Source organism: Cicer arietinum, chromosome 3 (genome assembly GCF_000331145.2).
Source record: "Cicer arietinum cultivar CDC Frontier isolate Library 1 chromosome 3, Cicar.CDCFrontier_v2.0, whole genome shotgun sequence".
NCBI classification, from domain to species: Eukaryota; Viridiplantae; Streptophyta; class Magnoliopsida; order Fabales; family Fabaceae; genus Cicer; species Cicer arietinum.
In genome coordinates, this window is record NC_021162.2 from 71,544,455 (window position 1) to 71,571,885 (window position 27,431).

The window sequence follows — 27,431 nt, forward strand, 5'->3', positions numbered from 1 at the left end:
GAAGGTTGGTGTAAAAGAAATGTAAATTTGAAAAGAAAAAATATTACAAGCCAACTTGATTAGGGATGGGAAGTAGTATATTCAAAGAAGTCACTTGACTCCCTTCACATCAAGAAGAAAATGTATTTTTCATACTTTGTAGTAGTAGACTAGTTACTGTACTTAGAATTTAGTCCTCAAAGCAGAACCACAAAGAGATTGGTCGAGGGAAATTGTACATCCATTTTAAAGAGATTATTTATTGGATATCAATTAGGTTAAATGAATTTGAATATCACTTTTAAAAGTTACTTAACTCAAATAACATGACTCTATATTCTGTTACATGTTACATTGCACAACTCAATAAACTTGTTAACTAACGATTCAAATACAACTTTCATAAAAGTAAAAAAGACACTTGTTTTGTAATCGAGCCACACAAATGAGCTAATTTAATATTCATACAGGAGTTTATAGTGAGTCACGCAGATTTACAAATATTGATATATACATGTTTCAATGATCGTGTGTGGGTGAAAAAAAATAGACTCACAAATATTGAATCCAATCGTTTCAATAAAAAATTTAGATATAAAAACTCAATTTTTTTAAGATGGTCTTTTAGTTTTACTTAATCATCACAACACCAATACTAATATAATATGTGTGTTGTTTGATAAAAACTTATTCAAATTTTGACAAAAATATTAAAAATTCAATATATATTTTTTTAAATAAATTCAAAAATAAAGAAACCAAAAATTAAAGAAAATAAATATCCTAAAAAATAAAAAGTAAGTCACTCGTACCAATCCACTTGTACGACTCCAAACTTGCATTAGCCAAAACCCATCTAAACCAATACAAAACTTAATTAAAATTGAATTTGTAAATTACATATTCTGATTTAAATTATTTGACAAAATTGAGTCCGAAGCTCAAACTAAATTGAGAATCTCAAATTTGAGTATCACCATCTCAGTTGGCATGATGGTTAGTGGAGTAATTAGGATCACAAGATTGATAAGCAATACGGAAAAAATATGAACCATAAAAGCAATTTAAAAGATAATCCAAAGAAAATATTCCTAGCTGTTTGCAAAGACCTCTCACCGTTCTCATGCTAACGTGTCTATTGTCGATTGTCTACACACTCGTGTTTGCCTCTTATCAATTATTTTTCTTAATCTATTAGTTTTTTTCTATATATAAAACTTGATCCATCATCTTGTAATATAAAAAAATACATTAATTTTATACTCAAATAGGTTGACCCGACTAGTAAAATAAATTATCCGTTCACTCTAAATTTTTTTAACAAAAAATAAAAACAAAATTATCCTCCTATCCTCCAAATTATTTATAAATTATAAAATAAAAAAGTATAACAACTAAATATTATTGTAGGATAAATAAATTGTATATTTTTTTAAACAACCAAAGTAAATAATTAGTTTGTTCCATTAATATTTTTTTTTCTTTCATCCAAATATTTCAAATTTTTAATTTTTAATTTAAATTAATTAAATTATCCAACCTACCTACAATTTAAAATTTAGTTTGTTATTTTATATGAGAAAAATGAACCAAAAAGAAAACCTTGGAGTAGGTCCTTAAAAAGAACACTTAGAATATATAAGCTAATAATGATAGTCAATACTCTGAAGACGAAGACGTGTGGACAACCTTAGTATTGAAGTCTAATTAAGAAGGATGAAGAAGGTGCAATGTCTAGTCTAAGAAGAAATGCAATCCCATTCTTTTCACATGCACATTGCAAAGAATGAGAAATTTCTGCCACCATCGTTACTTATGTTTTCACTCCTTTTCATCCAAAATTCAAATAAACTAAATTATTGCTGACATTATAATTTATACGGTTTTTTCTTATATATATTTATAGTACTTGCTGACTTTTTATTAGGAAATTAAAATAATATTTTCTTCATTAAAATAATTATAAAAATACTGAATCGCTCATTAATTTTATTGATGATATAGGGGATGCCACTGAAAAAGAATTAATTGATAATAGATTAAATAAAGAATTGGGGAATCTCTAAGCCTGCAATTTGAAACGAAAGTTAAAGAGTAAAGCAACAAATATACATATATACCTTCAACAACACATTTGTTGGTTGTTCTTTGTTAGTCTTTTTGTGCTTACCGATAATTGAGTTTAACTTATATCTTTAATTTATGAATACATGAAGATGACGGTGAAGAATGAAGAAAACGAAGATTAATGATTTTAATTTTAAGTAAAAATACACATTTAATCATTTTAATTTAATTTAATTTTTACATAGATTTTTTAAGTTATTTCTTTTATCATGTGTTTTGTATTGTACCAGGGCCAAAGCAACTGCCGACGTTTTGTTTAATTTATTTTTCTAAATTAATTATATTCAGTCTTATAACAAAGTCAAAAGATTCATTGTATACCATACGGTTTGCTCACGACCAAATGTTATAACGATCATGTTAAATCACTTAAACTTCTAATTCAAGAAAATTGAAATTAATTCAAATCACTTGTGAATTCGATACTTGAGCAAGTTTCATTAAGTATTAAGTAAGTACTCAAATCACTTGTCAATTCGATTATTGAGCAAGTTTCATTAAGTATTAAGTAAGTACTTGTTTGAATTATCGTCTGAAAATGTAGTTGTGTAAAAAATTCATTTATTATATGTAATTTTATTTAAAATTAAATTTTTTTAATATAATTTATGTTTGAATATTTTTTTTCCTATCAACGTTATTTTATAAAATAAAATTTATTTGAATTATATAACTAAATATAATTTTTAATGTGTATTTATTAAAAAGTTGTATATTTTTTGAGACTGTATTTGTAAGTGTAATATGTAATAGAAAATAAATTGAGAAAAAATTATACAAATTGAAAATAAAAAATGCAAAAACACCATGAATAATATTTTTACTCAAACGTACTTTTGAGGTAAAATTAACTTTGCCAACGTAATTTTAGAGACTTGGTATTAATGTTTCGTTCAATTAAATGATTAGACTCGTATAAACCACAGTTTTTTTTTTTATATGAAATCCATCGTAATTAAGGCTCTTAATTGGTTTTTTTTTGTCAATACCCTCTTTTTGAAAAAAAAACACAAAAATACCTCCATTTGAAAAAAATATATCAAAATGCCCCATTTTTTTTTTCTTTACTTACAAGTCGCCATTTGGAATGGCGACTTCCTTAAGGAAACCCGAGTTTCAAATGGCGACTTCCCACTTAATTTTTAAAAAAAGGGGCATTTTAGTATATTTGTTTCAAATGAGGGTATTTTAGTATTTTTTTTTCAAAAAGAGGGTACTAAAAAAAAGACTCCTCTTAATTTGTCCCCTCAACACATTTACGAAGTATTTCCACAAGCTTAAGATATTTCAACTACTGTAAGAGTAATAATCTTTTGGGTGTTTTGTCACATTTAAGCTTTATCTCCGGTGTTAAAACGAGATAAAACCAATGTCTCAATACATAATCACAATTTAATGAATGTATACAAACAACAGAGTCCAAATCAAAATTAATCTTCATTATTGAGGTTTTGTAATAGTACTCCTTAGGCATGGCTTGAGGTTTTAAAAAAAAAAAATTAAGTCTCAAAAAATAAAAATTATGTACATCAAATAAAAAGTCTCATAACTGTAAAAGAAACACTAATTAACATTTAATTACAATATTTTACATTTAGAATTGTAAAAAGATAAAATTTATCTTCTGTAAATAAAAAATGATAAAATTTAAATAAAATTATTATTATTATTGACATTAAAATACCTCTACTCTTTTATAAATATTTTTTCTTATAATTAATTTGCTTTACATCTCAAAAGTGTTGAGCCGCCCTGATACTCGTTTTTTTTTTTTTTTTAAATATACTTCTCCCATTTAGACAATGGTTTTATCTCTCTGTCCAAGAAAAAAGTTTACAAATATTTAATGTTTAATTAGATGTTTGACTCATGTAATATATGAGGTGATTCATCTAAATTTAATATTGTGAAAAATAAATTATATTTAAATATTAATGTGATAAAATTAAAGTGTTTATAATATATATATTTTTAAATTGGTAACATTGTAACATCAAAATTATTGGTTGGATCTTTAATAAATCAAAACTATGTTGATTTGAATCAAACGAATAATACAACAAATCATAAAATTAAACGTCATTTCACAATGACAAACAAAATAACATTTTATTTAAATAATAAAATCAGAATCAGTACAAAAGAAAAACTAAATCCATATTTATAGCTTAAGATTTTGAGAAAATTTATATTTTGAATTTCAAGTTACATTATTTAGTGAATGAAAAATATTTGTAACTTAAGTTGAATTTTTCATTTATATATTCAAAAACAAAAAAATATAGTCATATCTTTGCTATATAGTACCTCAAACTATTCACAAACAGAAAAGGTACATACATACCTCTAATTGAAAATATTGTAATTTTAAATAACTAAAAATAAGTCAATGATTAATAGGTTTTTAAATCGTGTTTGACTACATAATCTCAAATATAGTACGTTGTTCAAATTCTATGGGAGCTAGTTATAAAATAGTCCACTTTAATAAATAGATTAATATGCTTTTAAATTGTTTAATATTCATACTTTTATTATTATATCTTGATAATAGCATCTTACCTTAACATGCTGATGCTATATTGCTGTTCCCCATTTTTTTCTTAATAAGCCTCACACTTGTGGTTGAGGCTGCAACTCAGTACTATAAAAAGCACTCAAAGAGAAATAGAAGAATGCAATGCACCATATAGAGACCTCCTAAATAAAACACAAAAATAAAAAACATTATTTTCTCTCCCATTTCCTCTCTTACCTCTTCTTCCATTTCCTGTACTTTTTCCGCCTTATTTTTTTTGTATGTTTGTTCCTTTCACATTTTCTTTTGTTCTTTGCTTCTGCTTTTTACCAATGTGTTGTTCTGCTTCTCTTTTCATTTGATTACAGAAGCAGAACATAATTTGACTTTTCACACAAGTCTTGTTTTTTTGGCCATGATCCATATATCCATTTTAGAAGAAACTCGTTTTGGTAAATATTAGAGACATACTTAGCCATATCAAAAGCTAAAAAAAAAATTGTTTTTTTTTTAGATCTAACATTGTTTTTATTTCTCTCTATAGTCACTGACATTCCAGCTCTGCTTCCATTCTTTTGCGTGGACCGGAAGCAAATCATAAAAATTTATAACAAAACAAATATTCCTGTTTCTTTACCAAAGTTGATTCCTTTAAACCCTTTTGGATCTTGTAGTGTAATTTTGTCTTAAACCACTGTTCACTTCTTTGTCTTCTTGTTCGTCTTCTCTTTTGTTTTTGTCAAAACTTTTATTCAAATGGATCATCTTTCTTCTATCACTACTATACCTGATGCATTTCAAGGTGCAAAAGATGACATCACCATGCAATTTTTGTTGATTTGGAGTCAAATAAAAGCGCCATTGATTGTTCCATTACTAAGACTAGCAGTATTTTTGTGTTTAATCATGTCGGTGATGATGTTCATTGAGAGGGTTTACATGGGGATTGTGATTACACTTGTGAAACTATTTGGGAAAAAACCAGAAAAACGTTACAAATGGGAGCCAATAAAAGATGATATTGAGTTGGGGAACTCTTGTTACCCTATGGTTCTTGTTCAAATCCCTATGTACAATGAAAGAGAGGTACTTTATTTTAATAATGTAATTTTGTTAGACATTGTAATTAAGCACATTTGAGACTTTATATTATTGAGTTTCCATTTAATTTAATTAATGTAGGTTTATCAATTGTCAATTGGAGCTGCGTGTGGTCTTTCATGGCCTTCTGATAGGATCATTGTACAAGTTCTTGATGACTCCACTGACCCAACAATCAAGGTAATTAAACACAAAAATTATTAAATTAATTTTTATTGTAGAAAATCATAGTCAATTGATATAATTTTTTATTACTATTGTAATGGCATGCTATATAGTCATAGAGACATAATAAAACATTAATTAATGGAAGAAAAAAAAATGAAATCTTTATAAAAATGGTGTACAACCCATGATGGCAAAATCAATATTTCAAGGATTTATCTATTTATTCTATGAAACATGTCCAATTTGAAAATACATTGATGGTGTGATAATTGATTTGAAATTTGTGGTAACAATATAAAAAAAAAATAAAAAATGCAGGAGTTGGTGCAGCTAGAATGCCAAAGATGGGCAAGCAAAGGTGTGAACATAAAGTATGAAGTTAGGGACAATAGAAATGGATATAAAGCAGGAGCACTCAAAGAAGGAATGAAACATAGCTACGTGAAACAATGTGATCTTGTTGCAATCTTTGATGCTGATTTTCAACCTGAGCCTGATTTCTTGTGGCGTAGCGTTCCATTTTTGGTTCACAATCCTGAACTTGGCCTTATTCAAGCTCGTTGGAAATTTGGTAATTTTTCTTTCTTTTTTCTCTTAAACTTTCAATTTTCAACTACAATTTTCTAAATTTAGATTTTGGATACTCTTAATGACGGCTTCATTCGAACATAATCTTAATATGGTGTCTTAATTACATGGCAAATTCTCAAAACTGTCGGTGGGTTGTTTTGGGTTTCGGAAATTTTTGCCTTGGTTTGGACTGATGGTGGGTCCCATTTTGTGGTTCAACAACCTTGCAAACATCATAGTTTATGTACCACTTCAACTTTCGTGGTTGCCTTTTATTTAAGCCACATACTGTTCAATTTTTCTATTGATTTAATAGTTCTTTTATAATAATAGTTATAATTATATAATTATATTATATATTGAGATGATAAAATTAATAATTATTTATTAAATATCAGTATAAAATTAATTTACGTTAATAGTATTTAGTCAATAAATATTTTAGTTATAAGTTTTTTATATTTTTTGAATACACTTTGTTTGGTTTCTTATGTTCCATGCTCTTTGGAAAAAAGGTGGAAATGGCATATTAGTAAACATATATAAAATTTATGCGAACAGGCTGTCATAAAAAGTTGTGACTAAAATCACGAATTGATATATGACTAACCATAAGGCCATGATGATAAAATAATAATGGTTTTGCTGTGTAATTGTGTGGTTGAAAAGTTAGATCAACACCTTACTTACCACTGCCTAATGTGAAAACAGATAATTATTTTTGGAGGTAAAAGGCATGGGAACCCAATGATTAATAAATACTACTAATTGTAATTTGTAAGTTTAGTAACTAAGAATGTCAAAATAGAATTGATTCAACAATCACGGAAATTTTGGTCAGGACACATGAAGGGAATTTGGATTATTTTTTTGGTCAAATTTCACATAATTTTGTTTGGATTATAATGCTAAAGCAAAGTTTAAGGTGGTGTTTGGTTCAACATCTAACAAAATTTAATTTTCAATAAATTAATTTTATAAAATTGTTTTTTAAGTGTTTAAGTTAAAAGTAACTTGAATTTTAAGTAATTTATATTTAAATATATTTACATAAAAATGACATGAACAATAAATATAAATTTGTGTAAAAATTAAGTTTAAATTCAAAAATTATAAATTATAAATTGAAGTTAAAATTAATTTTAAAAACAAAATCAATTCTACTTAGTAACTTAAAACATGACAAAATTAATTTTACACTTCTAAGATAATTTTGTCTATCTCAAAAATTGATCAAAACATACATTAAATATATGTTTAGGTTGATAATCAATAAGACATAATTACATTGAACGATTCTAATTTTAGTAAAAAATAAATACTCTTTAGAACTTTAACATAGTGTATTATTGGGGAAAAGTTCAATTTCTACATAGAATAAAAATATAAGGTTTTTAACACGTTTATAAAAAGAGATATTATCTACATCATAAATCAAATTATAAGAATAAGTTGGAATAATATAAAAACTTACTTCCTCTATTTTTATTTATAAAAAAAAATGTTAAAACATTATTAAATTTTAAATTAAATATATATTAATATTTTAATTTATAAATAGGAACAAAGGAGTACTTCATTATATATATATATTTGTATTTGTTTTGAGTTAATAAATTGAAGATTTTGGGCGGGACCAACCATTATTTGGTTGATTTTCGGATCGCAATAGTTGAAACCAACACGTGTAATAGTAGCAACTATTTCAAAGGGTATTTATGTCTTGTGAGAAACAACACCGTTGTTGGTATAATTGTGGTTGTTGTCGCCATCATTGTTCTTATTATGCTCCTCTTCTTCTTACTCCGGCAATTGCACGTGCGAATTTAATTGTGGCCTAATTTCACAGTCACTGTCTATCTCTACTGACCGACACATTCATTTATTTTGAACTTTCTAGTTTCTGCCAAATTAATCAATATAGTTAGTTACATTGCCAGCACTAGCAAGGTTGTTAATTAATGTTATTTCAGTGAATGCGGATGAATGTATGATGACTAGAATGCAAGAGATGTCACTAGATTACCATTTTACTGTCGAACAAGAAGTTGGCTCTTCCACTTATGCCTTCTTTGGCTTCAACGGTAATAATATATTTTATTTCACTTTTTTACAATGAAAAATGTAACAAATAATAATAATGTTGTGGCATGAAATTAAATTAGCCGATATATGTGTCGTACTGTTATGAATGAGAATAGGGACTGCGGGAGTGTGGAGAATTGCGGCGCTGAATGAGGCTGGTGGGTGGAAAGATAGGACCACAGTTGAAGATATGGATTTGGCTGTTCGAGCTAGTCTCAAAGGATGGAAATTCTTATACTTGTCTAACTTGAAGGTTCTCTTTCTTAACTAACTTTCTTTTCTTGTCAAAATACAAATTTTGAAAGTGTATATTATCCATTGCTCACTAATTTACCAATATAGCAATTTAATTAATTATTTGGTTAAATAGATTTTAATGATCTTGAGGGATTAGTCAAGAGTAGGATACTTTAGTTTTAAAAAATTGGTATTTAACTTGAGTTGTTTATTGTGAATATATAGGTTAAAAATGAATTGCCAAGTACTTTCAAGGCTTATCGCTACCAACAACATAGGTGGTCTTGTGGGCCGGCCAATCTTTTTAGAAAAATGGTCATGGAAATTATTAGAAATAAGGTAAGGTTAAAGTTGTTTCCTTGTATTATTTTCAATTGATTTATACTACTACAAAATATATTTGTTATTAATGGAATGTTCCAGATTAAATTTGTGTGCATGTGTGTACATTGCAGAAAGTATCACTGTGGAAGAAGATACATGTAATTTATAGCTTCTTCTTTGTTCGGAAAGTCATAGCACACATCAATACGTTTGTGTTTTATTGCATTGTACTACCTGCAACAGTTTTGGTACCTGAGGTTTCAGTCCCAAAATGGGGAGCTGTTTATATCCCTTCACTCATCACTCTTCTCAATGCAGTTGGAACTCCAAGGTCTTTATTTCTCTTAACTTTCCCTCTATAATTGAATGCACTGGTTAGTGTATGTTTGCAATGCTAGTTTGTTTTGTAAAATCACAATGACATATGATTGTTTTGAAACTTTAAAGTGCATATTTTTCTTCAAAATTATGTAGCATAATATGATTTTGTTAATTTCATCGTCAATCTAAATATGTCTTTATAAAACAAAAAGTAAAGAAGGTATTTAAATGTTTAGCTTTTATACTTTTCTTGATTTTTTAAACATTAGTCAGCAAGACCATCAATCAGATGCATAAGTCAAAATTCCATCTGAATATAAGGATTTTACTTGTTTTGCAAGTAAAGTTTTGTTGACTTCATTGTGTTTTCTACATATCAGGTCACTTCATTTATTAGTCTTTTGGATTATGTTTGAGAATGTAATGTCTTTACATCGAGCAAAGGCAACTATTATTGGTCTATTGGAGGCTAGTCGAGTGAATGAATGGATTGTCACCGAGAAACTTGGAGATGCTGTCAAGACAAAAGTAAGAACTAAAGCACTGAAGAAGCCTCGTTTTAAGATTCAAGACAGGTATAAATTAGTACAGTTGCCTCAGTTATTTGATAGCATTCAATAATTTTTTTTAAGTTGCAACCGTGCTGTAATTTTTTATACTGCTGAGAGTTGCAGTCTAAGCAGCTTATGCAACCTATAATAGTTGCAGAGACACCAACAACCTTGAGTTTCGACTCAAATTGCGGTTGCAAACATTTTTTAAATACTCTTAACAGTCAATATTTCTAAATAATAAATGTTATATGGTACTTCTCCTAACTTACATTTGTCATTTTTGTTCTCAAATATCAAATAGGATTCACTTGTTAGAACTTGGTGTTGGAATGTATCTCGTCATTTGTGGCTGCTACGATGTTATGTTTGGGAAAAATCACTTCTACATCTTTCTTTTTATCCAAGCAATGGCCTTCTTCATAATGGCGTTTGGATATGTTGGAACTTTTGTTCCCAACTCATAAAAGGACTTGGCATTTCTTCATTCGGCAATTTCATTTTTTGTGCCTTCAATATCAAATGTGGTGTATTATATAGTGTTTTTAGCATAGTTCTGGCAAACTACAGCTTGTTAGTATAAAGGAAAAGATTGTTATTCTTTGAGGGTTTGCATAAGGGTCAGTGACTTGTGAAGAGTTTAGTTTTCTTGTGAATATTCAGCAAAGACTTATAAAGAAATTATATAAAGTTCTTCTCGTGGAAGAGAAATCTACAAAACAAGAATGCAGCAGCAAGCTACTTGCATCGATTTCTTCTTGGGGAAGCAAAAATGTTTTGTTGGATGGATTGTTTATAAGATTTTGTAGTTCAATATTTTTTCCCAGACTTGTATTTGTTTGAAGAAATAAGCAGCTCAAGAAATTTGACAAAATACATAAAGTTCCATTTGGCATCTCCTTTTCATGTGTCTCCTCTATTTTAGTAATATTTGATAGAGATGTAAATTGGGGAAGAAATGTGTCATGTGTCCTTTGATGTGCAGGACACTATTCCTTATAGAAATCAAATAAAAGACCGGTGGATGTTACACCAAAGAAAGTAAATAATTAATTAATTTTAAAAAAATTAAATTGGCCTGATTTATATGATTGAAGATGTGATTACATGTTTCATGTAACTCTAACCATTCATTGTATCACAAGAATAATGAGCAAAAGATAGTGAAATCGTTGGACACAATTTTTAGGTAAAGGTTCTTGCAATTTCCTTTAATAAAGCATAAATCCATCTCATACTGCTTTTTCATGGAATACTTGTGAATGAATAAAAGTTAATTTTAACATTCATTATAGTGATGTAGAACTAAAAGAAAGTAATTTTTTTTTGAAAGTATAAACGGTTGTCACATTGATATTTAATTTAGTCTTTAAATCATCAAAACGATAGCTAGTTTAACTTTTAACAATGTTTATTCTTTTAAGTGAGTAATATGGATGACGTTGTAGGTGATGATGTGTCCTAATTTTATTGTCACGTGAGTTGCTGGTATGATCAAAAACAAATATGACATTAATACCAAAAAAAAAAATCAATAAATTACAAAATATGAAAATCTAGAACCATGGTTCTTCTTCTTAACCATTTTCTTTGTCTCCTTCTTCCTTAGCAGAAGGGGACTCAAGTTAAAAAATTTGATACAACTTATATTATTTATCATGAGTATTAAGCTTCTAAAAGTAAGTTATATTCCATCTATTCAAATAGAGGTAAATAAAGGTTGAATTTGTTACAACCAAAACTACGAGACACTGTAGAACAAATAAATGAACTTGAATTCTCTATAATTAATGTATGATGCATAAGACCATTAAATTAAGAGATTTTATATGTGAATATAGTATTTTTTATTTTTCAAAGTTAGAGATGATACACACACCAATGAAATATACGAGATAAAAAGTGTGAAAGAGAGATAACATAGAGTGAGTATTGGGGTGAGAGAGAGGAGGGTGGTGAGGGTTAGTACTGTAGTGTTAAGTCTTAGTAAAAGGCAAGAGTATTTTGAATATTGATCATATAAAGGGAGGTGTGAAAATTAAAAAGGGAACGGACTAATAAAATTTAAGTTGCACACCAAAAAAAAGTGATTTATTGGACCATAAGAATCGGCCCATCAATAAGGTTCGTTATTTGAAATCGAGTATCAACTGAGTTAACAACTTTGTAACTAACAGAGGTTTTTTTTTCCGCCATACACAACGGAGTGGCAATGTTTTTGAGAAGGCGCTCCGCACTTCATCTCCGTCTTCATCTTCTTCTTCCCAATTCATATTTCAACAATTCCTTCACCTTATTCTCTTCTCAATCACTCACATTTTCCCAACACCAACAACAATGGCTTCAAAACGTTCAAAAACTTCAATCATTACTACACCAACGTCGCACAAAAACCGCTCAAAGGTACCTCAAATTCCTTCTTCCCTCTCAACTTCACCCTCTCGTCTCCAAACCCATCTTTTTACAAACACTCTTACCCTTTTGCTCTAACCCCAACACTCTCAACCAAGTCATGGATATTTACCATTCGATGAAAAAAGACGGATTTACCCATCCCATGGTTTTCCTTAACCCTATTCTTCAAACCCTTGTTGATTCACAACAGTTCGAAGAAGCTCTCACTCTTTTCACCGAACTTGTTGAATCGGGTATTCGACCGGATGTTTTCTCTTACGCAAAAGTTGTTCGTGCTGCTGTTATGTTGAAGGATTTGAATAAGTGTTTTGAGTTGTTGAATTCGATGGAGAAAGATGGGATTCGACCTTTTGTTTATGTGTATAACTTGGTATTGGGTGGGTTGTGTAAAGTGAAAAAAATAAAAGATGCTCGGAAGTTGTTTGATGAAATGATTCATAGAAAAGTGGTTCCTAATACGGTGACTTATAATACGCTTATTGATGGGTATTGTAAGGTGGGTGAAATTGAGGAAGCTTTTAGCTTGAAGGCGAGGATGAAGGCTCCGTATTCGGAACCGAATTGTGTTACTTATAATTGTTTGTTAGGTGGTCTTTGTGGTTTGGGGAGATTGGAAGATGCTAGAAGGGTGCTGCAAGAGATGGAGGGGAATGGTTTTTTGCCTGGTGGGTTTTCGAGTATTATATTTGATGATCATTTGGTGTGTGCAAATAAAAATGGTTTAATAGATGGAAATGGAACAAGGGTTGATGAGCGTACTTATAGTGTTTTGTTGAATGGACTTTGCAGGGTAGGAAGGGTTGAAAAGGCTAAAGAGGTTTTAAGAAAGCTGGAAAATAATGGGGTTATTCCAAGTCAGATATCATATAACATATTGGTGAATGGTTATTGCCATGAGGATGACTTGAATAAAGCTTTATTGACAGCTGAAGAAATGGAACAACGGGGGTTGAAGCCTAGTTATATCACCTTCAATACCTTGATTAATAAATTTTGTGAAACTGGGGAGTTGGAACAGGCGGAGAAGTGGATTAGAAAGATGATAGAGAAGGGTATTTCTCCCACTTTGGAGACTTATAACTCTTTGATTCATGGTTATGGAATGGTGTGTGATTTTGTCAGGTGTTTCGAGATTTTTGAGGAAATGGAAAAGAAGGGGATAATGCCTAATGTCATAAGCTATGGTTCTCTGATAAATTGTCTCTGCAAAGATCGTAAGCTTCTTGACGCTGAGATTGTGCTTGCGGATATGGTAGGTCGTGGGGTTTCTCCAAGCGCGGAAATTTATAATATGCTCATTGAAGCTAGTTGCTCATTGAGTAAATTGAAAGATGCCTTCAGGTTTTTTGATGAAATGATAAAAAATGGAATTGATGCGACTGTTGTGACATACAATACTCTGATAAATGGACTCGGAAAAAATGAAAGAGTAACAGAGGCTGAGAATTTGTTTCTCCAAATGACCAGCAAGGGATATAACCCAAATGTGATTACATACAATTCCTTAATCTCAGGATATGCAATGTCAGGAAACACCAAGAAATGCCTCGAATGGTACGATAATCTGAAGAAACGAGGCTTAAAACCTTCAATTGGGACTTTTCATCCTTTGATCAATTCATGCAGAAAGGAAGGTGTAGTGACAATGGAGAAAATGTTTCAAGAAATGTTAGGAATGAATTTGGTTCCAGATCGAGCTGTATATAATGAAATGATATATGGTTATGCGGAAGATGGAAATGTTTTGAAGGCAATGTCTTTACACCAACAGATGGTTGATCAGGGAGTTGATTGTGACAAGGTGACTTACAACTGCTTGATTCTAGCACACCTTAGAGATAGAAGGGTCTCAGAAATAAAGCATATTTTTGATGATATGAAGGCAAAGGGTCTAGTTCCAAAAACTGATACATATAAAATTCTGGTTAAGGGACATTGTGACTTAAAAGATTTTGATGGTGCCTACATATGGTATAGGGAAATGGTTGGCGTGGGTTTGATTCTAAATGATCGCATCTGCTATCAGCTGATATCCGGGCTTAGAGAAGAAGGAATGCTGCAAGAAGCCCATATGGTATCCTCAGAATTGAGTAGTAGAGTTCAACAACTTGAAAGCTAACAAAGAGTACAGACGACTGTACAATATCAAACTTCACCCCATGAGTGACAGATACAAAGGGAAGAGAGAAAAAAAGTAAAAACTGTGCTGGACAAGGAAATGAGAAATGCAAAGGGATAGTAGATGTAAAAGGATATGTCAAAGAAAGGAGTGTACTGTACGAAAAACAGGATTGTATTGCATCCAGAAAGTGGCTTATTGTTTATGCATAGCAAGCCAAGTCAGGTATCCAGGGCAGAGAAGTTAAATTAACACATCCTGATAATGGTAAGACTATACACAATCCTAATTGCTTACTCACAATTCTTTGTAGTTTTTTGTTATTGATAATTTTAAAGCTGAGTTTAATTAAATGTTTGTTAAAAAAACTATTATAGAAGAATGTAATTTTAAACTCTTATTCATAAACTATTTTAGGGAGTCAGTTGAAATAAGTTAGAAAACAAAATTTGTGGATATATCTTGCATGCTATTTTCTGAAAGGATCAGTGAATGTTATAACTTATAAGTCCAAATAAACTCTTGGAAATGCTTCTTTTGTTGTGTAAAGCAACTGCTCACATTGTTGTCTGTTTGTACTCTGTGGTTTCAGATCTACTAGAAGGATATGATTGGATGGAGGATTTTGGAGGAAGATGGAGGGCATCATTTATTTATTTTTTAAAAATTAAGTTATAAAGTGCTTCTAAAAATAACATATCCGAAATTAAAATATTATATGATCATTTATTATGTTATTTTTATATCTCAAATATACACCAAAATATAGACTTATCTCGCTCTAAAACCATCCCTTGTAAAAACAAGACATCCAAACATACTTCAAGGGTTTGTTTGGTTCAACCAAGGGGAATTGAGGTAGATGAGGTGAGGGATTTTTAATGGTTTTGTGTTTGGTTTAAGTGGAAGGGAGGAATTTTAAATGGTTTTTATGTTTTTTTATTCTCTTCCCTTCAAATTCCTCCAAAATAGAGAGAGAGCAAAATGAACCCTATTAGTGATTTTGGCTCCTTCTCCTCTCCCCCTCCCTCCATTTGTCTCTAACCCAACACACCCTAAAGTTTCCTATGTAAAATGGGTCTAATCCTCTAATGAATTTTAACATGGTGGAATCTATGTAGCGAGGGTTGTCAATTGTTAATATAGTCTGATTTATGATATTGTTAATAAGTTTAAATAAGCAACTCCTGATTTTTCCATACTGCCTTTTTCTCAACATTATTTTGAAGCAACGTATGCTGAAACTATAAAAATAGCATTTACTAGTTTTTTGAGCGCAAAACTTCATTGATGTGTTTAGTAATAAATATTTCACCGGTGAAATGAGAATTAAAGGGATTTATCGAACTATGTATAATGTACTAGTACATGCCCAGATACACTGAAACTTCAAGATTATAATGGACGCAATTTTTGGTACAGGGACCAATGGACATTACATGCTTGAGGGCATTTCTGCTATATGAGGACAAGAAGATTCTAAATTTGTCTCAAAATGTGAGATGAAGTTGTTGGAAAATGAAAGCCTTGAGTGGTGGACATTTTTAATCATAATTATTGCTGATATTTATTTGTGGCAACGAACCTACTAAGTGGGGAAGTTAAGTATAATAATTAATTTGACGATAGGATTTGTTTGGAAGGAAACTTTGTTGCTTAGAATATCAATCTCAGGTCTTTATCACTAGATGGACCGTCATGGATTAATCGATACCTTTCAGCCGAGGTAAAGAGTCCAAATTACTGAGGAATTCAACGTAACAAGGAAGATGAGGTATTCGGCACATGATAACTAGCTAATCCTAAATCGTTTACTTATTAGTCTTGCGCTTACCTCGTGCGAATGGAAGAAAGTTTGCACCAAATTGTTTTCACAATCATGTAGTTTTTTTTTTTCTTCTTCGTATTTTTTTTTTAATCTTTGAAGAGATTTTAACTAACACTATAATTAATTTAATTGATGTCTCGAATTCTGGATAATATGATTTTTTTACACGAATTAAATATATAATTAGTCTCTATACAAAAAAAACAAAAAATTTAATTTTAGTTTTTATAAATTAAAAAAGTCAGTTTAAATCCCTGTAAAATACAAATCTTTTTATTTTACTCTCTGAAATTTAACATTGTTAATAAAATAGTAAAAGTTGACTTTGAGTTTACGTATATAATTAGTCTTTGCGTAGTACGATTAACAAATATTTTGGTTTTTAATGAAATTTATTTTAACTAGTTAATTTATGTTGCATTTTCTCTATATGTTGCAAAACATATCTTTCCATTGATTAGTTTGCTTTCACTATTAATCGATTTAATTGAAGAAAAAAAGTACAACGTGAACTTTTTGTAAGTATCATAACCATTTTTTTTGCATTTTGCAGATATTAAATGAATTTATTTTTATTAACAACGATTAAAATCAAATTTATTGTATTTTATAATAATTAAATTAATATTTTTATGGACTAGTTGATGTAAGCAAAAAGTCATTTTTTATGGACTAGTTGATGTAAGCAAAAAGTCATTTTTTATTATTTCATCAAAAAAAACTAACAATGTTAAATATTAAAGAACGAAACAAAAATGATTATATTTTGTAGGATCTTAAACTAAAAATCTTATTTTGTAAAGACAAAAATTAAATTTCTTACGTTTTGCAATGAGTAATTGTATATTTAAGTTTTTTTTCTAAATAGTCTAGTGAATATCGAGTTCGAAATTTTGATCTTTGCAAATCAATATAACTGCAACAGTGGGGAGAGCCATGAATTAATATTAGAAAGACATCATTAAAATTTTGAATGTATCTAAATTAAATACATCACTAAAACCCCTTTTTTGTTAGTAATTTTATAAAACAAACTAATTAATAATAGATAAATTTAAAGACTACACTATGAAAGATATATTTAAAGATTAAAATGATTAATAAAATGTATATTTTTAACTATATTTTATGTAACATTTATTTAGTAATTGATTAGCCATAGAGTTATGTCATATAATAACAAACAATATAACAAAATGAACATTGGAAGACATGACACAAATTGGCGTTCACATAACATCAATCTTTCGGACTGCATAGTACGACTCTTTGCTTTTCCATGTTTTGTACCCTAATCAAATTTACATTTAAAATAATCAATTCATGACAACAGCAATACATCCAGATTTTCCATGTTGTAATTTCAAGAGAAAAAGTGAAGCTTTGTCTATATCAATTGTCTTTATGTTCCCAAATTATAGACAAGAGAAGAAAGCTACTATTGTTTTTGAGTTTCGAAAAAATCTTTTGAAAACAATTATGCCACCGAAAATATTATTGGATTGAGTCGCGGACTAGGTCGCTCTCTTTAACACGTTTCGAGGCACTGTCCAAAATTGTGCAAGATAGACTATCAACCACGAAGTCCTCAGGATAAAACAGCTCAGATACTCTGTATCAGAATTCTACTGCACTGTAGAACACCGTTCTAGAATTACACCATCAATATAACAGTCGTACGACTGACACTCAAATATGGCACTAAGACCACTCGAAAGAAAGAGAAGAAACAGTAAGAAGAGGGAGAAGTGAGAAAACCCTCAGATACGGAGAGTTTTTTATGTGATTTTCCAACTGAGGAGAACCCTCTATTTACAGAGGAAATCTGCAACTAGATCTGAGAAAATCATGGATCATCAGAACGTGCGCTCCAAGCCCCCAAAACGTGCGCTCCAAACTTAGGGATTTGACTCTGACTTTTGACCGGACAAAAAGGAAAATGTGAGACCAAAGATTAAGGTTTTGACTGGACAAAAACAGACGCACGAATTCAAGGAGGAAGACTGGATCAGATATGACTCGGTGGAGAGCAGTTACGTAATTAACGTTTCAATTAAAGATAAAACGCAAGCAATCAGTTAATTAAAATGATTAATTAATTTTCATGCAAAAATAATAATAGCCAAAGCCAAGCCAGACGCAGCGCGCGTGTGTGGTAGTCAATATTGCTTGTTCTCCCTCCACTTTATATACCCTACTTCTCAATTTTTTCAATTCACAACAACACTAGCTTTCATAAATGTCATCATTATTTCAAATAAACTTTCATTAAAGCATCATCATTTCCAACAGGTACCATCATATCATATTGAGAGGCTAAAGGAACTAGGTAGTTAAACGATTTCCACCAATCCTGCATTAGTGCGCTTCATCTATCTAACTGTTCGAAGTATTACCACAATGCTTCAATTTGTAAAAATTCCATTCATACACTTAAATGTAATACTAGTAGCTTTTTATCAAAATCACATCATAACGCCTAAATAACATTTGAAAAATAAAACAATTGTATTTCCAACTACTTACATAATTCAGAACAATTTTAATTTCATTTTCAACCTTGTAAAAATGATTTGGATGAACATGCTGTATTATCAACTATTCAATTACAAAACCTACAAAGTGCATAAACAAAGTGCATAGTTGGAATTTCAGTGAGTTCTTGCTAAAATCATGTGTCTACACTATGATTTCGCCAAATTCACCTTCAATCCGAAGGTTCCAAACATGTACAAATTATAATCACCCCATATAAACAAATCACCACAAGCTCAATAGTTTGTCATCAGCACAAGATAAAATTGTCACAGCAAACACAATTAGATCAATAAAGTCCACATTATTATCAAAATTAAAAAAGTGCATTACCCTAAACCGATTAAAGAAAACAGTAACTCATGCTAAAAGATAGAACAGAAAAATTACAACAAAAATTCAAAGAACATTGAGGATATCTTCAGCACCACTGAAAGTGAAAGCACCACCTTCCTCCAAATTGAAAAACTTAACGACTCCATCTTCAGCCAACAAAGCATAACGTCTTGACCTAACACCCAAACCAACAGGTTTATCGCTCAAATCAAGCTCACACCCAATCGCTCTCGTGAAATCACCGTTACCGTCCGACAAAAGAACCACTTCATCATTCACCTTCAAATCCTCCTTCCACGCTTTCATCACGAACGCGTCGTTCACTGAAATGCAAGCGATGGTGTCCACTCCCTTCGCTTTTAGCTCCGATGACTTCTCCACGAATCCCGGAACGTGTTTCTGTGAACACGTCGGTGTGAAAGCTCCCGGAACGGCGAAGAGAACCGCCTTTTTGCCTTTTGTTAGGTCTGAAAGTGTGACCGTTTGCACTTCTCCGGCAGCATCTAGGTAGGAGAAGGTTGACTCGGGAAGCTTGTCGCCGACGGAGATTGTGGCGGAGATTTTGGGGGAAGAGGAGAATCGGAGAGGTTTGGGGTGGAGGCGGTTGAATTTGAGGGGGAGGGTAAAATTGGAAGAGAGGGTTTTGGTTTTGGGGGATAAGAGTGATGTGGTGGTGGCAGAGGTTAGGAGTCTAGAGAAAGTGAGAGAGGTTGCCATTGTAAATTGAGATGAGTGAATAGTGAAGGAAAGATGTTTGTGGAAATGGTTGAATGAAGAGAGTGAAGATGAATCTTGTTGTCTTAGCGTCACCACAAAACTAGGTTAGTTGGCTGGCTGTTTAATTTTCTGCCAGGTACCCTTTCTAGAAAACATCTCAATTTTTTGCTAACAGCTTTTTTTAGGACACAGTAGAGAAACAAATTTTATTTTTTTTTAATGAAAAAAATAAGATTAATGATTTTTGACTGAAAAATACGGAATTATTATTGTTTTTCTTTTTTACGTCAATAATTATTAGAGTTAGTTCGTATTTTTTTTTAGTTTGGTAATAAAAGTAGCATATACTAAATATTTCGATTATTATTATAGGGAAAAGAATTTAAATCTTACTTATTATTATAAATAAAAGTTGACTTTTTTAATTAATATTTTTAAAATATTTTTATTTTAACAAAAAAAATTAAAATCAGCTAAGTTTATTACTTTTGATTAATATTTTTAATATATTTTTGTGTTAATAAAAAATATTTAATATTAATAGTTGAATGTTTGATATTTAAAAATAATATTTACACAAATATTTTTTTTTTATAAAAAAGCTAACCAATATATTGAATTTATATAACAATGTCTTATAAATCGCATTTCTACTGTGCAACTATTTAAATAATATTTTTTTTTATTTATAGGAGATCACATTTTTGGAATGTGATCATGTATAATCTCTTACTGTGATTAAAAATAAAAATTTTATAATTTTCTTTTAAAAAAGAAACTATATATTAAGAAAAATAAAATCTATTTAAAAAGATAATTTAATAAATTTAAATTATATTTAGTATAAAATTTAAAAAACTAATTACACTTATTAAATTTTTTAATAGTTATAAAAATAAATATTTTTATTTATAATAATGATCAAATAAAATATTAAATATGTAACTTTTGTTATCTAAACCGTAATTACGAAATATTGACAACAAATTTTAGTAAATGTAAAAATTATTTTTCACATATTATCTGTATTTGAGATAATATTGATTGACTCTCGTATTTGTGGAATATTTTTATTAGAAAATGATATTGTTGATGAATTGTGCAATAATATTAAATACTCCTTTTTGGGTGAGTTTTATATGTTTCCAAAAGGCTTTTTTTTCTATTAAAAGAATACATTTATTTATTTACGAAGAAAATGAAAGTAAGATGACAACGGGGTTAGGTGGAAATCGATGAGTTCAAGAGCAGAGGTTATTGTGTATTTTTTTTAAATCATTTTCATATCTTGTAATTGTCGTACAGGAAACGGGGACCCCGCCTAGGTATAAGATGCCGAGCATATTTTTGGAGCAACAGAATTTTTTTTTAGTTCTTTTCAGTCAGAGATGTATTTCTTGTTTTTATTTCTTTTTTTAATTTTTTTTCAACCCATAAATATTAATTTAGATAAATGTTAATATTTTTATATTAATTTTCTTGTTACAGATTGAAATTTTTAAATAATATAAATTAATTAAGATAATATTTATTATTTCTATAAAATAAAAAATAATTTTATATCGTGGTGTTAGATTTAACATTATAATATCTGATAATTTTTTACTGCATTTTTATATTGTAAAATTTATTTTTGAATTGAAAGCTACAGTAGACTATCTCTTATATAAAATTTAATATCATTTACAATTAAAAATAATCTAAAATGTTATGTGAAAATGGTCGGCTGTAAAAATCGATTTAGCTGATATCCGATAGCTGAATAAAGGCTAACTGAATTGGGTTTGGCATCGTATTCAAGAAACTCTCCAATAAAATTGTCTAGTTGTTTCCCAACAGTTTCAATCATGAATCGTGGACTTGAATTCAGAAAGGTATATTGAACAGATACACCATAGAATTAGAATGGATCTCTCGTTATCATTGCAGCAAAACTCCAAGAATGAGTGTGTGTGTTCATCAAACGACCATGAACCTTGTTACATCGCACACTCCATATATTTTGGATCGAAATTTTGAAAAATGGAGTATTGGTTTAGCTTCCTTAAAGACTACACTACCAAACACTGCCATATGCTGTTTAATAATGTGCACCCGTGCGGGACTTGCTTGTGATAAAATGTTCCGTTAGGCAAAGAGCATTGTTGACATCTGTTTTTTGGAACTGCTCCCTCAATCTGAAACTCGATCTCATCCTCCTCGTCATCAAGAGTTAACTTTTCCATTAGAGGTGAGCTATTAGGGAAAACAATGGAAATGATAGATATGTGTGGAAATAGGCTACACAAAATTGAAAAATATTAAGTTTTAATTATCTTATTACATGTCAATGAATTTAAGTTTTTCTTTAAAAAAAAAAACTTAAATTCTGGCTTATTATAAACTTTTGAAAATATATATACCGCTTATTAAAAAAATGTTACTAAAATTAAGTGTTTCGAGGGGTATACCCAAATAATTTTTCTTTAAAAGTGGGCAATCCGAGCTCCACTCTCCCTTGTTTCATTTTTCCCTTTTCTCTCTTTTCTTGTCTCTCTTAACTTCACACTCACACTCTACATTCATCACCTCACCTCCCTTCAGCCACATACGCCGTCATTGTGTCCGCCGCCCCTGCGCCGTGTCGACCACATCTTCCTCCGCTGGTCTTGTCCTCTCCCTTAACTTTACCCGTAAGCCTAGCTAACCAAGTTCCTTAACCAGTTGATTAATTGCAATCTCTCATAACATCGTATTTGCTAGGCTTACTCTCATTTACATTTCAAAATTTCTTCATGAATGATGCACTTGACTTAGTCCTTGATATTATGCTCACTGACAAAGCAGTGATGGCTATTTTTTGCTTGCTTTGGTTGATCACGTTTGCATAGCTCAAAAGAGATTGATAAAGTCAAGTGCATAAATAATTATTTATTTAAAATATTTTAAATAGTTAACACTATTTTTTTAAAATTATAATAAATAAATTGTAAATAGTACAAAATAATTTTAGTTATAATAATAAGAGTAAAAATTGAAGGAAAATGATAAGTTGTAAGCTAATATGTTATTTGAATTTATTTATCTAAAAATGGTATTATAATTTATATGTTATAAATTCATTTTTTGACCTTACCTAACATAACCAAAGTCTATTGGATTTAGGAAAATATTTGATGTAGATTCAAACACCAAATCAACATTATAGATAGAAAAGTATATGTGTATAAAAATTAAAGATGTATTGTTGAATTTATTGAGTTGGATCATCTTCCATTAAATCATTAACTACTGCTAGTCACGTGGAGGAAAATATTCATGAGGATAGGTAAATAAAATTTGACGATTGTTCTTATAATAATATTTTGAGTAAAATTTAGTTTAGTCATGAGAAAAACAGTGAAATCTAGTTTAATGAATGATATAATAAATAGTACTTTTAAGTTTTGAGAAAATAAAATCAGACAAATTAATCTTTATCTTTTATTATTAAAAAAATATAATTAAGTCATCTACGACAATTAAAAAGAGATAATTTAATTCCAACAACATAAAACATCTATGAACGTTATATTATGAATTCAAACTCATAACTCCGCAATTATATATAATTTTTTTGTGGTAATTATACTACCATATATATATATATATTATAATAAAAAACAATACTATAATTAAGAAAATCAAAATAATACATAAGTAAAAAATATACTATAAATAAAGTGGCATGCAAAATGACGGAGAAGAAGAGTTTCTAGAAAAAAGATAAAAGAACATGATGATGGAGATGTGCACGCTGCAATACAATATTGGTTGAATTAATTCAGTATTTATTAATAGTTGAATCCTAGCATTATTTGTGAATTGTGAGTATATTAATGAGAGAGAGAAAAAAGATAAATAATTGAGTAGTTAAATATTAAATAATTCTTTATATTTTTCTATTTTATAAATGAATTAGCAAATACTTTAAATAAGTTTAACTATAATTTTTCGCACACTAACTGATTAGATTTTTGTTGTTGATTTGATAATGAAAATGTCTTATGAACACAATATTTAGACAAACACACAAAAATAATAATAATAAAAATAATAATTACGTGATATAGTTTTTAAATAATTAAATTATCTTTAATAATACGGGCACCGTCGACTATAGTTTTCTTTTATTAATTAGTCACACTTAGATAGGGACAAAACCAAAAATATATTAAATGGTAGATTACACTCTTTGACTGTATACTTGAACATAAGTGAGATGTATTGAATATTTTAATTTGGATCATTTGATAAGAGTTAAATTTTTCTTTCATAGAAGACTTTACTACTTGAAGAGCTTCGTTAGCTTTTTCTTTTGTAATATGCATCATGTCATATGATTTTTTCAATGTGTTTTTTATATTATAATTTTTTGATGGAAATTGAAACTAGAAACCAAATATATAAATTAAAATTAGACTCAGTAATATAAAGATGACACAAAATTGTAAATACAGAATTATAAACTTACATTTTTCTTTCTTTAGATTCATTTGAATTTATCATCTCTTACAAATAATTATTCAATAACTAATGATATTCGCAAATTGTGTATAATGTTTTCCTATTTTTATTTTAAAAAACTATTCAGCTTTCTTAAATTTGTTTGCTCTTTAAACTTTCTTTTTTAAAATTACAAATTTTACATGTGATTGACCTTTACTTTTTTCATATTAGACTCAATGTTAATTTAATTTTTTTATTTTCAACTCTTTTATACTTTGTTTATATCCGCTAAATAACATATTGTATATGTATGTGAAGTTATATTTTTAGGATGTAGGCATAGGCATATAATATATGATGTACTTAGAGTTACATGTGTCACTGAATTTCATTGAAATTAAACTTTCTTATTTTTTATATATTTTTTTTAAATATAAAGAGTTTTGAACTAGTCTTTTAAATTATTTATATTTATAAAATTAAATTGGTAAAATTTAAGTTGTCTTTAAAAAATTGTCATAATCAATTAAAATCAGCTAAATGTATTTTATTGAATATGTAAAATTTAAAATTCCAAAGAAAAAAAAAAGTGAAATACATGTAAGTAATTTTAATAAATTATGACTAATTTATCCACAAATTTTCAAATTCCATGGAGAATTTACTTAACTGAATTTTGTTACGGTGTTAAATTTTGCGAAACACACAAGCATACCTTTACTCCAATTCTTAACCGATTTTGGTTACAGTAGTTAATAGTTATAAAGAGCTATCCATATATGGCTCTGCGCCACATGTCTGCCCGTTAGCATCAACAAACCTGCGTGCTTGAACAATACTTTGTAAATGCGAATATTCGCCGCATGCATTCACCAACCCATTTAACTAACAAAAAGATTCACGAGTCATAAACTTTTTTCTTTTATAGGTTCACCAGACAAATAAACAACACAAAAAACAAAATGTTCACGATGCATTACGTGATATCTCTCCAGGCTCCTGTAAAAAATAACCACAGGCGAGATAAAAAAATAACAACGATGAATATTATAATGAAAAATTAAGGTTCGTAAAAAAATTGAAGGCGAAATTAAAAAAATTAAAACAATAAGAAACTGAAAAATCCTTACCCAAAATTCATCTGTACATATTGGTCCAATAAAAACAATAAAAAAGTTTCCTTATTAAAACATGCATGCATTTAAATGAAAAAAAAAAACAGAAAAAAAAAACTGCCATCACACAAATTAAAATACTAAAATATTTTTAATCGAAACTTTTTTATTTTAGAAAATGAACAAAAAATTTCTAAATCTTTTTCAATATTTTAATATACAATTAAAGCACGAAAGCGAAGGCCAATAACATACTTTTATCAACTAAATACATTAATTAAATAATTAATTAATTTTATATTCGGACATATTCATAATAATTTTGTAAAATCAAACACAATAATATTTTTTTCAAACACTAAAAATAAATAAAGAACAATATTTCACACTCGAACTTACACTCTATTATATGAAATGCGCTTACAACCATGATTTAAAGTTACTACTTTTTAAATAACTCATAAAAAAAGAGAACAATAAAATGTAGGAAATAGCAAATGAATACAAGCTAGTAAAGATAAAATTAACTAATTAGATTTAGTTACTCATTTTGATTTTACTAAAAAGGAAAATAGGATCCCCAAACCTAAAATTAAGAAAGTTGATGGGGACTATAAATAACTCATAATCAGTTGTCTGAGCCTCGCACACAACGCAACACAAAGTGTTAACAACTTCTTCTTCTTCTCCTTCAGATCTCAATCTCTTATTTTCTCTCAATTCACATCCATGGCTTCTATTACATCCATCAAGGCCCGTCAGATCTTCGACAGCCGTGGTAATCCAACCGTCGAGGTTCGTTTTCTCTCTTTCATTTTCATTTCGATACTTTCAATGTCTCTATTAATCTCTGATCTATGATTTCTCGTTATTTATTTTTATTTATTTTTTCCTTTAGTTTCATTTTCATATTCTGTTTTAAATGTTGTTTTTGAAGATTGAAATTGAATCTGATGATTTATTGATTATGATTACTATGTAGGTTGATATTACTGTCTCCGATGGTACTTTTGCTAGAGCTGCTGTTCCTAGCGGTGCATCCACTGGTATGTTTCACTCTTGGCTCTCCAGTTTCTTTTATTGATCACTTTAATTGTTGTTTTAGTTTATTCTAATTGAGAAGGTGCAGTTGTTATGCTAGAAAATCACAATCGTTGATTTTTTTTTTTAAATTTTTTATATCTTGTTCGTTTGGTGCAAAGCATGTTGGATCGGTTCATGTATACATTGTTTAATTTTTTTTAAAACAAATTATTATTATTAGGGATTTACGAGGCCCTTGAGTTAAGAGATGGAGGATCTGACTATCTTGGCAAAGGTGTATCAAAGGTAAATTTCATCTCTCATCCGTTATTTACTTCCTACTTGGGAAAATAACCTTAAACTAACCTCACATATATTTTAAAATAGATGGAGTATTGTTGTTTTAAAATTATTGACGTTTTATAAATTCATTTTTGGAGAAATACTTATGATCTGTTTTTTACCTTATAGTTATTTTGTCCATAAATACACACATACACAAGTTATTTATTTATTTTTAATTTGTGTTGATGTGCACTGATTTTAAACATCAACAAATATGAAATTGAGGGAATAATAAAGTGTGAAAGGTTGACATGCTGATTGATTTATTAGTGTATTATGCTCACCTGATCCTTTTCTGGCACATGCAGGCTGTTGACAATGTGAACAGCATCATCGCCCCGGCATTGATTGGAAAGGTTTGTTTGAATTTGATTTGCATTCAAGTTTTCACTGATTTGTTAATTATGCCCATTATATCATAGTTCACTGAATGTAAACTTCTTAAATTTAAGATAAATTCCATTACCGGAGCTTCTTTTAATTGAGTTACTTGCTTTTGTGCAATGAACAGGATCCAACTCAGCAGACAGAAATTGACAACCTTATGGTT

General features: G+C 29.3%; 4 protein-coding genes across 4 annotated transcripts in view; 3 read left to right on the top strand and 1 right to left on the bottom strand.

Moving 5' to 3' along the window:
• Positions 1–4,758: 4,758 nt before the first annotated feature.
• On the top strand, positions 4,759–10,881 carry LOC101496080 (glucomannan 4-beta-mannosyltransferase 9-like). The gene is made up of 9 exons (XM_004494079.4): positions 4,759–5,710; positions 5,807–5,905; positions 6,212–6,464; positions 8,437–8,547; positions 8,665–8,801; positions 9,011–9,124; positions 9,241–9,440; positions 9,811–10,005; positions 10,286–10,881. The coding sequence occupies exons 1-9, from the start codon at positions 5,381–5,383 to the stop codon at positions 10,446–10,448; spliced, it is 1,602 nt and encodes a 533-aa protein (XP_004494136.1). The 5' UTR covers positions 4,759–5,380; the 3' UTR covers positions 10,449–10,881.
• Positions 10,882–12,122: 1,241 nt separating this feature from the next.
• On the top strand, positions 12,123–15,252 carry LOC101496740 (uncharacterized). The gene is made up of 2 exons (XM_004494081.4): positions 12,123–14,782; positions 15,108–15,252. The coding sequence occupies exon 1, from the start codon at positions 12,194–12,196 to the stop codon at positions 14,513–14,515; it is 2,322 nt and encodes a 773-aa protein (XP_004494138.1). The 5' UTR covers positions 12,123–12,193; the 3' UTR covers positions 14,516–14,782; positions 15,108–15,252.
• Positions 15,253–19,095: 3,843 nt separating this feature from the next.
• Positions 19,096–20,080, bottom strand: LOC101496408 (peroxiredoxin-2E, chloroplastic). The gene has a single exon (XM_004494080.4). The coding sequence runs from the start codon at positions 19,929–19,931 to the stop codon at positions 19,278–19,280; it is 654 nt and encodes a 217-aa protein (XP_004494137.1). The 5' UTR covers positions 19,932–20,080; the 3' UTR covers positions 19,096–19,277.
• Positions 20,081–26,121: 6,041 nt separating this feature from the next.
• Positions 26,122–27,431, top strand: part of LOC101497047 (enolase) — a 6,151-nt gene continuing 4,841 nt past the window's right edge. Inside the window, exons 1-5 of the mRNA XM_073366691.1 lie at positions 26,122–26,308; positions 26,496–26,559; positions 26,778–26,842; positions 27,190–27,237; positions 27,393–27,431. Coding sequence (XP_073222792.1) covers positions 26,243–26,308; positions 26,496–26,559; positions 26,778–26,842; positions 27,190–27,237; positions 27,393–27,431 — 282 coding nt within the window. The 5' untranslated portion in view covers positions 26,122–26,242. The remainder of the gene's footprint in view (positions 26,309–26,495; positions 26,560–26,777; positions 26,843–27,189; positions 27,238–27,392) is intronic.

What these genes read in the sequence shown, in the direction of transcription:
- LOC101496080 (XM_004494079.4), top strand. Translation starts at nt 5,381, where the DNA reads ATGGATCATCTTTCTTCTATCACTACTATACCTGATGCATTTCAAGGT. An exon ending in TCAAGCTCGTTGGAAATTTG is followed by an intron (nt 6,465 to 8,436) that starts GTAATTTTTCTT and finishes ATGTTATTTCAG; the next exon opens with TGAATGCGGATGAATGTATG. An exon ending in TGCCTTCTTTGGCTTCAACG is followed by an intron (nt 8,548 to 8,664) that starts GTAATAATATAT and finishes GAATGAGAATAG; the next exon opens with GGACTGCGGGAGTGTGGAGA.
- LOC101496740 (XM_004494081.4), top strand. Translation starts at nt 12,194, where the DNA reads ATGTTTTTGAGAAGGCGCTCCGCACTTCATCTCCGTCTTCATCTTCTT.
- LOC101496408 (XM_004494080.4), bottom strand. Translation starts at nt 19,931, where the DNA reads ATGGCAACCTCTCTCACTTTCTCTAGACTCCTAACCTCTGCCACCACC.